The 10,677-nt window shown below is 32.6% G+C and overlaps 1 protein-coding gene across 4 annotated transcripts; it reads right to left on the reverse strand.

Moving 5' to 3' along the window:
* Positions 1 to 665: 665 nt before the first annotated feature.
* Positions 666 to 7,109, reverse strand: LOC139516650 (TRPM8 channel-associated factor 3-like). 4 transcript variants are annotated; one of them, XM_071306863.1, is made up of 5 exons: positions 6,731 to 7,109; positions 5,875 to 6,039; positions 3,752 to 5,181; positions 2,482 to 2,727; positions 666 to 1,220 (listed from the first exon to the last, which is right to left on the reverse strand). In XM_071306863.1, the coding sequence occupies exons 2-5, from the start codon at positions 6,014 to 6,016 to the stop codon at positions 747 to 749; spliced, it is 2,292 nt and encodes a 763-aa protein (XP_071162964.1). In that variant the 5' UTR covers positions 6,017 to 6,039; positions 6,731 to 7,109; the 3' UTR covers positions 666 to 746. The 4 variants fall into 4 exon arrangements, with proteins under 4 accessions (XP_071162964.1, XP_071162968.1, XP_071162965.1 ...); XM_071306867.1 differs by having other exon boundaries at positions 5,875 to 6,026; positions 6,731 to 7,063; XM_071306864.1 differs by having other exon boundaries at positions 5,875 to 6,061; positions 6,731 to 6,872.
* Positions 7,110 to 10,677: the final 3,568 nt, after the last annotated feature.

Genomic DNA, 10,677 nt, shown 5'->3' on the forward strand with positions numbered 1-10,677 from the left:
CTATGTAAGCTATTTTAGTCAGATTTTTGTTGTACTTCAATGTTTCTGTTGTTCCGTTGTTTTTTCATCTTATCGTTGATGTGTTTCCCTCGGTTTTAGTTTGTAACCAGATTTGTTTTTCTCTAAATCAATTTTTGACTTTTGAATAGTAGGATACTAGTGTTGCCTTTATATATACAACAGTTGTTTTCCATTCGTTTTATGTGTTTCAGCTTTTGATTTAACCATTTGATTAAGGACTTTCTGTTTTGAATTTTCCCTGGAGTTCTGTATTTTTGTTATAATACTTTTTAAATGAGCAGTGACCTTTGTATGTAACTTATATTCAACATTCAATTTAATTTAAGTGTTTTCAGAGTTTGGAACATGAGAAGTGTTGAATTGAAGTGTCTGATATTGAACTTCTCCTTTATTTCAATATTAATTTACATGTTTAGAACTTATATGTAAGTCCGTTTCTTCAAAATGTTTACTTACAAAACAGAGAATGAACTTGAATTATTGTCTTTATCATCATTAATTCTGTACTGTACTTGGGTAAAATACATTGTCTTTTTGTTTTTGGTTTCTGAGTAGGACTTGCACCAGAAGAATTATGTTAAATTGGTACATTTTAAGTATTTTTGTCGCCCAAAACTGGCGACATGAGAAGTGATGACTCAAAGTGAAAATATTGAAATTGACTTTATTTCAATATCAAAGTACATGGTAAATACTAAGTATGTAAGTTCTTTTATTTAATATACTTAAAAAGCAGAACATGAACTGGAATTCTTGGCTTTGTCATCCTTAGTTTGTACTGTACTTGGGCAATAAGTATTTTCCTTTTGTGGTGGTTTCTGAGTAGGACGTGTAACAGAAGAATTATCTTGGTATTTTTGAAGAATTTTCGTAGCTCTGTCTTTTGCAAATTCTCTTGTTGTTACATCATCAGGAAGGTAAGGTAAAAACTTGTTCAACTCATCAATAGCGTACAGCTGAATTGGCCAACCCCAAAACTCGAAAACGGGGCTTAGATTCCTCTTAACTACATTGGATAAGGTCTGTACCCACATGTTTTCCTTTTCCTGCTGTGTTGATGGTCTTTTGTCTTCCGGAAATTTGTTGTAAGTCCTGAATACAGATTTGTAAGCAGTCCAGCCAAAATCCCTTGCCAATTGTGCATACACTAACAAAGCAACACCAGGACTGTCACACCATGTGTCATACTTTGCCCCTTCCTGTAAATAATAGTGAGTTTTGTTAAAGAAGTGGTTGATGAACAACACTTTCTACTAAAATGTTCATCTGTACATTTTAATAATGTGAGAGAGTTTCAATCATTTCAACTATAATTCAAAGTTACCAAATATCAGAATTGAGATTATAATCACAATTTATTTGAATATCGTCCAATGAAGATAGTGGCATATTTAATAAAGTGAGCAATTTAATTACTAATTTAAACAATGTTCGTAAAAAACTATTAAAAACCTAGTAAACAGATAGACACATTTTTCTCGTATGGACAATTTTAACTATTTATAATTGTGCTTGTTACCATTTGCTATGACAGAACCAGGTAAAGCCAAATATTTTATTCCACTTTTTTATATTATTAGGATCACTGTTTTTGTTAATGTACTTACTTACTTACTGTCCTGTATAAAGTAAAATCACAAAAAATATGGAACTCCGAGGAAAATGCAAACGGAAACCCTAATCAAATGATAAAACATAAAAACGAATGGACGACATATTCCTGACTTGGTACAGGCATTTTCAAATATAGAAAATGGTGAAATGAACCTGGTTTTATAGCGCTAAACCTCTCACTTATACGACTGTCGAATCAAATATTGTCATTGTCTTTTTGTCAATGTGAAAACATATAATTTTTATATAGATAACCAGTATTGTGTCTTTTCCCCTTCCTTTCATTTTACTCATTAATTTAGTTTAAAGCTAAGCATTGTTATCATTGCAATCATTTGTTATGGTTTTTACCTGATTATTCTACCAGTAATATGCGTCTTTAATTGATAACAAAATATTTGAATTTGAACTTGAACTTGTTTAAATACAAAACAAGTCAGTCGTAAATATGGATTTTCCAATTAGTTTTAGGTATTCTCACACTTCAATACCGTATTTGAAGAATATTTAGTTATGATTGTGACCAAGTGTATTGTTTGCTAATTTAATACGTAAATGCAAATGTCGTAAATATTTTTTCTTTTCGTTTAGTGGTAATTCGAACATTTGGATGAGAATAAGCAAATATTTGTATTTATAATTTCATGGCATACGAAACAAGTTTCATTTAAAAAAATATTTTTGTATCAGCAAATGAACTTTACGTATACGACGCCAACACCACGTTTTGAACATCGATGACATACTGCCGACTTAACTAGCTGCATTTAAATTAGCCTAACAAGCAGAAGGATTGTGAATAAATTTGAAATAAAACCCATACACATTACTTATGATATACCTTACCCGGAGATACGTTCTAGCGTCCTCGAACTGATCTCTGACCCACAGATGATCCCATGGTCTTATATTGCAAATAACGTCCATAGCGTGCAATGTAAATACATTACAAGTAACCTCTATCGTACCATCCCAGGTCCATGCATAATCCTGGAAATTATGTCCCAGTTCATGGAACATTCCCCAACTTCCTTTCCCGTTGTGTACGTTTAGAATGTGATCTCTGGATAAGAGGAAGCAGTCATCATTGATCTACGTAAAAAAGTAAAACAAGTCATGCAATAATAAATCTTTTTCAAGGAACACATTGAAATATAATAAATAAATAAATATCAAGAATGTGTCCATATTTCACAGATGCCTAACTCCCACTATCATTTTCTATGTTCAGTGTACTGTGAAATTGGGGTCAAAACTTTAATTTGGCATCAAACTTAGACAGATCATATCATATGGAACATGTGTACTAAGTTTCAAGTTGATTGGACTTCACTTTCATCAAAACTACCATGACCAAAACACTTTAATCTGAAGCGGGACGAACGGACGTACGAACGCACGGACGGAAGAACGGACGCATAGACCAGAAAACATAATGCCCCTCTACTATCGTAGGTTCGGCATAAAAACTTTAAAGATATCAGGCAATGATTTCAAAACAGTTTTGCCATTCCCTACGTTGTAATATGTTAAGTGAGACGATAACAAATGGAGATTGATTGGAAAGAACAATCTTCATACTATTTTAATTACATTGATAAACGATCCGATAGAGACAACCAAATCTGAACCAAACAAATCTATAGTTTTTTTTGTCAGAAATGTTATGAAATTTAAGTGTGGTTCAATATTCTTGACATAATCGTCAATATTTGTTTCTTTCACCAGAATTATTTTGTGTCTACTCCCAATATAAGGACTTTTTATATTCTAGAACAACTTGTAAAATAAATTGGACTTCAACAGAATTAATACTGGCTTGATTTAACAAATGTAATTTAAAACAAATACCTTTGAGACGATATTCCAGCTATACATTTTTCAACAAAGATCCCATTAAATAATAGTCTATGATTTCTTCCAATATATTACTTGCAATTCTAGAAATTTAAGAAAAACAACACTTCATAGAAACCAAACAAAGAGTGTGTACGCTAGATCCTTCGTCACAAAAAGACTCACTAGTGACGCTCGAATTGAAAACACTAATAGACCAAATAAAGTACGAAGTATAAAAACGTTCTTAAATATTTATATTGTCAGTTTTGAAACGAACCTTATTAGGATCTGCCACATCAAGATTGGTGACGATTGGATAACCAGAATGCATATAACCAGCAGATGGTTGTTCATCTGTAACCACCCATTCTCCTCTACCATCGGATGGATCCTTTCCTAGTAGATCCATGTGGGCAGATACTACGGAATCCCAAACTTTCACCGTCATTGTTGGATCTGAGAGATGTCTTACAGATGTGGATGGTAAGGTCAAAGTGATTTTGTCTCCAATAATGTCACACCACAGTCCTGGTTTGTTACGTTCGACAGATTCCCAGTTCTTTGCTGTTTTATAAGTAAACATGGGAGCAGCTACGACATTGTGTAGTTTCAATTGTATTATATCGTTTGTACTGTTTGGAGACTGTAAATAAACAAGTCCTCCAAATGGACTGCAAATTTTTAACGGTATTGAAGGAAGTGTTCCAAATTTGTCTGATTTAAGCTCTTTTTCAATTCTAATCTTAGGCCAGCGTTTTAACTCAGAATTTGTATCATGAAGTTCGTCACCATGGATACCAATTATAATATCCCATGGATTTTTGGACTTACTCCACGACACTTCCATGACAATACCAGCAGGCAGGTAACATCCAGTTGAATGTAATTTTTGTGTCTGTGAGGAAAAGTTTAATGTGAAAGACTGAGTTTCCGGTGTATTCTCAAATGTTCCTGGAAATTCTTGAATTCCTTGTGCTAGCACTTTATTCCCATCTAAACCATCTCTGATCATCATATAACACTTAAGGATCGCAGCTCTTTTAGCGGCATTTACCTCAACTGGTTGACTTCGTGTCGGAATATAGTCATTTCCTGGTGATAATTTCTGAATCATTTCCACAACATGTGGTTTGTAATTGATATACAGTTCTTCTGGTGAATAAAATACATTGTATATCATCCCAACTAACCTATTTATCTTTTCTGGATGTTTGTTTATCGCTGCAACTAGATCATTCGGCTTAGCATAGTCAGCCATATTGTCTTTTATTACAATTTTGTCTAAATCGTTATCATTCTGGTAAATCAATTTACCAGCGTAACAAACACCTATTGCCCTGAAGATAATTTTAAATGGTATATTGTCAACGCCTATTTCATAAACTTGTGCAAAACCCCATGGGCACACTCCACATATTAATCCGCCTCCCCTCTCTACCCAATCAAGTAATTTCAAAATACTATAATCTTCTGTCAGAACTGGAAGTCCATCCCATGTTAATATCCTACATTCAGGCGGTAGTTCATCAAAGTTATTTACATACTCAGAAAAACAAGCTATTTCATTTCCCTTGTCCTTGTTTCTCGTTATCCATTTTCTGATATTTTCGTTGAATCGATTATTTTGCCGTTCTGTATCTTTTTCACCAAAACTATTAACTAATGCATCGTGCGAAAATACAATGATTCTACCTTTACCATATTCAGCTGAAAATATACACCAAAAATCTATGATGAAATGTTTAATTGTCAAATTTTCACTTTAAACCTTCTTTTTTCTTCATGACAATATATGACTAGAACACGTTTTTATACTGTAAAATTGATTTCGTTGGATGATGATTCATTTTTATTCTAGGATAAAAAATGGTTTGGATGGAGAAACAATAATGTTTTCGTGGTAATATAATGTCGTTGTTTTGACAAAGTCTGTTTAAAAGTGTATTAAATAATTGTACTTCGTTGAAACATATGCTATTATTTTTCTGTTTGTCTTTTTCATTTTTAGCCATGGCGTTGTCAATTTATTTTCGATTTATGAATTTGACTGTTCCTCTGGTATCTTTCGCCCATCCTATGCATTATCAGTGTTGTTATTTTATCCCTCGCTATTTGTAGGTTTTGTAATGTTTGTTTTTACAATGTATTTATTACTGCCAGTGTCTGCTTCAAAGTTGGTTTCAAGAACTCGCTATACATTGTTCTAAATAAAATTAACAGAACGAAACATTTGAATCAATTGGATATGAAAAAAATACAATTGAGATTTTCGCTAAAGTCTTATTTGTAGAATATTGATAGGAAAGTAACCAGCAGGGACAGAAACACTTTTATTTACTTACTGGATGCCTTTGCCTAATATAGGAGGACCAACATAATATCACATACAAGAATACAAACCTCCCGCACATAAAACATGTCCTCTCTTATTGGCAAGAATTGCTTGTGACTTTTCTCCGTAAACAAAAATGACTCCTGGGGCACATCCGGGGAATGAGACGCTTTCGACTCCTTCCAGAATTTCTATTTTCCAGTCTTTCATCTCGATTCTCCTTTCACAAATAACTATATAATTATAGTAACGCTTCTATGAAACAATAATGTAGATACTCATGTATTTACTGGCTACAATTTTATGCTGTTTGTACACTGTTTTTCAAAGTATACAATTACAAATATAGTTTTTTGAAATAATTCTTATTTTAAATTATGTAGGACACACACAATGCTCTTTTAATCATATGTATTTATACCTGCGAACGTTTTGGTTTCATGCAAGTGATAATTATGTGTGCATTAAAAAGTATTTCTAACAATTCATATAAGTTCCATAAAGCTACAATTCCATGAACAGTAATGTAAGGGTATTGTAGAGAAACTTTGCCGTTTTCTTTGTCTCTATGATTAAATAGTCGAATGCGAAAAAATGTTGATTTTGTTTTGTTGTGAGCATCATGACAGGTGCCACTAGGAAGGTTTAATTACTTCCCTTTAAAGATGTTAAACGCAACACGTTTACCCTTCGTTTTGAATGTTGCTCGCGATACTTTATCATTTCTTTTGTGTTTTGTAATCTGTTGTTTTTCCTTTTTTCTTTCATATAATTTGTAAGTTAGAAAACGTGTTAGTTACCCGAAAGGGAAGACATATTTAATGACAATTTCACTAAACATTATACTAAACTAACAAGTTCACATATTTTATGACCAAAAATATATATGAAACACCAACAATGATTTAAGAAAATATAGCATACCTGATAAACGTTCTTAGACCCCTTTCACACTAGGTCATTAAGATCATTTTAAACTAGATAAATTATTGTGTAAACAGAATCTTACACAAAGTATACACAGTAAAATGAATGTGTAATATAATCAGCTGTTCGGTAATGATTTCAATTTAACTGTGTGTAATTGTCAATATAACAAACGGCCAGTAAATAGTCCGAATATATCTTTTTGGAAAGTTGTGTTTTGAATGTTATACTATACACACGACTGTCCTACATAATATTATATTTCACTTAGACATATCTTCCATTTACTTAACAATACACAATCGATACTGAAAAATAAAATGTTTACTGATCTGTGATAAGTGTGATATGTGTGTCTTTATTTTGAGGTATAGGTAAAGGTAAAAAAAAATCTATATTGCGAAATTGCATTGCAATTACATTGTTACGCTAACTTAAGTTATCAAAGCATTGCTAAATGATGCATTTCGTTTATGATTATGCTTATGTCTTTTGTAAGTGCCAGTTAGCCAGTTGTAAAATTAAAAAAAAGGTTATAATATAAGCTCTGCAAATAGTTAAATATTATATACCCCTTTGTAAAATCTTATATACCCCTTTGTAAAATCTTATAATTACACCTTTTAAAAAAAATTAATTAAAAGATATGTAATACAAAATGTAATTTAAATTTCGTTCCGACACATCACACAATAAACTATATAGTTTTAGAGTGACTTGATTGATTTATTGTATGCTTTTGATATTGTATGCTGTTATTATTGTTATTGTGTGAAACGAGTACATTTAATAAGTCTTGTAATCTTTTATTTCCTATTGCACACACTGTAAGTGAAGCATGTACTGGTTTGCATTCTTTATGATGTGACATTTCCTTACTATTCTTCTAGAGAAGTTTGTCTGTAAAGTATAAACGGAAACTATTCCACGACCGCACCGTTCGTTAACTTTTTGACAGTAGATCAGACTTATAGGACGCACTTAGCTCTTTAATCTAACGGACGCACTTTGGTTCTATGGAATGTATAAATACAAAGCGACAAACTTTGTGATTCGCCATTGAAAAACATAACTGCGATCCATGTAAAACAAAAGAAAGATTATAATTTGGACCAGAAAATTGCTGTCATGTAGGGAGTTTCAACTTACTGTTGTAACACATTTCTTCTTAAAAGCAACTGTCCTCGAACTTAAACATGTAAGAGGTTAAAAGATCGTTTGACAGGTTAACAGTATAGAAAATAAATGATAAAAAAAGAAATAGCGAAAACTGGGATAAAGCAAGAAACTAAATGTATGTACATAAGAAAAAGAGCAATTTTGACCAACTAAAACAATAGAGAACTATTGAACAAAAATAACAGAAATTAAGGATAATCAGTTGTTAAAAAACGGAAACTACTGATGCAAATATAGGAATGAATGATGTTAAGTGACCAAAATATTTGTGAAAACTGATACACACCTTTTAACTTGTTTTTTGCTAAAAGAGCATGGTAAACATAGGAATACAGGAAGTTCTTGTTGATTTTATTTGCTCGTCAATGTTTGCTTATGACATTTCAGATATATTTTGGCCCCTTGCATCTCTGACGAGACATTAATTGTGAACGCCATAAGAAAGAGCAAATGGTATGTTATTGCTAAGAAATTTAAAACTGACAATAAAAAAGCCGAAATCATCACTTTTGTCATGTATTCTAGTTTTAAGTCGTCCATCTGCGTCAATATCAAAAACAAATTATGAACAAGATCAGAAATAAGATGACAGTAATTTAACAATGTTCATCCCTCGCATATCGATAAAAGGGCAACAAGCAAAAACTGAGGAAATAACATGAAATATAACAGGAGCGAGACCTTAGGCGTCGAAAAGGTAAACGTCTCCTACTATGCACGCATACCAATGAGCAAATCCAAACTCCGTACAGTGATCGTTTCCGTTCCGGAAGTATTTTCCTTTACTCCATCAATGTAGAATAGTATACAGACTCGTATGCTGATCGGAGCTGGACCTGCCGGCGAGTTTGGAGCAAATCCACACTTTATTAGAAATGTGACATCGGATGATCAGATGAATATATACTTGTATATGAAGATCTACTTATGACCACGAAACATATCGATATATAAAAACCCATTCAACAATATTAGTATTACTATCAGAATTTGAGTTGCACCCTACTTTTATAAATAGTAACCTGCCTAAATATCACGAATAACATGTTTGTGATGATCAATCAAATTATCGCCATTTGAAAACAACTGAACTTTGGAATGTTGTTATGGATCAGAAAACTCCTCTGAGTATACATGTACCTATCGTTTGAAATGGGTATGATTTTGATTGTTCAATTCGATAATGGAAAATACGTTTTGAATTTTCCTTGGCGTTCGGTACTTTTGTTATTTTACTTTTCATTTTAATATCCTAACAATCAACAGGGATACGGGCTAAATAAACAACAAAAATGGGTTGTCTAAGCTCATTGATCCATTATCATTTTTAGAGATGAAATGTGTTACTTGAATCTGAATTATAAAAAGAGAAAATAACCTATAGATTTTCTCTGGATGCCTACAGTTCATACTGATGATAAGGCTTCCGGAAATAGCAATGCCGACACTTAATCATTGCAATTTCTTACATCAGGTAATTCAGGTTTAACGTTGCAGATACATCTGTTTCACACACCATGTCTTTTGGTGAGAGAAATAAAACTCATTGATATCATCATTTGCTTACGTTCTGGTTCCCAGATATGATATCTATGTTTCATCTCATAGAGACATAACTTTGAATGTTACCAGTAGGAAAACACATGGATATATATAGTGGTGATATTGAAAAGTTCAGGCATATACATTATATAATATGCCGCACAGACATATGTTTTGTCGTGTAAATGAAAAAGTATTGCTCTCTCTCTCTCTCTCTCTCTCTCTCTCTCTCTCTCTCTCTCTCTCTCTCTCTCTCTCTCTCTCTCTCTCTCTCTCTCTCTCTCTCTCTCTCTCTCTCTCTCTCTCTCTCTCTCATAAATTGTATTGAGCTGGAAGCATCTTGAAGTTTCTAAATGAAAAGATTTTCCAACTCGATTTGTATTCCATATAAGTCCGTCGTGTTGTTGATTTTAATATAGCTCGTCTCCTTTTACTAAAGTAAATGGGGTAACTGTAGAAAATGGGATATTGTATGATAGTGTATAATCAATTCTTGTTTACCTTTTTTAACGCCATTTAGTGTGTCCTCGTGAGAAGTATCTTTGTCTTTGAGTAACAACTTCATGCATGTTTTCCTTTATTTCCTTCATTTTCTTTCTACACGCATCGTCAATATCTATCGATATTTGTTTTACTTGGTCCATTTCTTTACACTGTGCAGTAATTTGATCTTTCATCGATGCCAAGCCTTCCTTCACGTTTTTCATTTTATTTCCATGCTGAATTTCTTCATTAATAAATTATTCTCTAACTTGGAATATTCTTTGTTCTAAGGTGTTTCCATAGAACGCACCCAGCAATACAACTACTGGCAGTAACAAAATAACTTTATCATTCTCCATTACTGATATATTTTAAACTTATCATTTCTAAAATAGTAAAAAATTGAAAACAACACGTTTAATAATTTCTTGCGTTCGAAGCGCCTTTCTAGATTTACCTTCATCAGGAACGCTCAAAGCCAAACATTTGAAATAGTACAATAGCACGAAGAACATATCCTTTTTCAGAGTTTAAACTTTTTTTTCTAATCAGATAATGTAGGATAACTGTAGTGTACCACGCATGGTAAATGTCTTGTAAATCCTTTCTTGTATAATGCAGGGTATATGTCTTGTACATCCGTTCTTGTATCATGCACCACGGTATATGTCTTGTAAATCTTTTCTTGTGTCATGCAGGGTATATGTGTTGTAAATCCTTTCGACTACACCTTTGCTAGT

The sequence above is a fragment of the Mytilus edulis genome, chromosome 3 (assembly GCF_963676685.1).
Source record: "Mytilus edulis chromosome 3, xbMytEdul2.2, whole genome shotgun sequence".
Taxonomy (NCBI): domain Eukaryota; kingdom Metazoa; phylum Mollusca; class Bivalvia; order Mytilida; family Mytilidae; genus Mytilus; species Mytilus edulis.

Bases quoted from the DNA above. Each gene is read 5' to 3' on its own strand.
- LOC139516650 (XM_071306863.1), bottom strand. From the start codon at position 6,016: ATGAAAGACTGGAAAATAGAAATTCTGGAAGGAGTCGAAAGCGTCTCA. The intron at 2,728-3,751 runs GTTCGTTTCAAA...TTTTTTACGTAG, and splicing joins ATGTGGCAGATCCTAATAAG to ATCAATGATGACTGCTTCCT. The intron at 1,221-2,481 runs GTAAGGTATATC...TATTATTTACAG, and splicing joins ACGCTAGAACGTATCTCCGG to GAAGGGGCAAAGTATGACAC.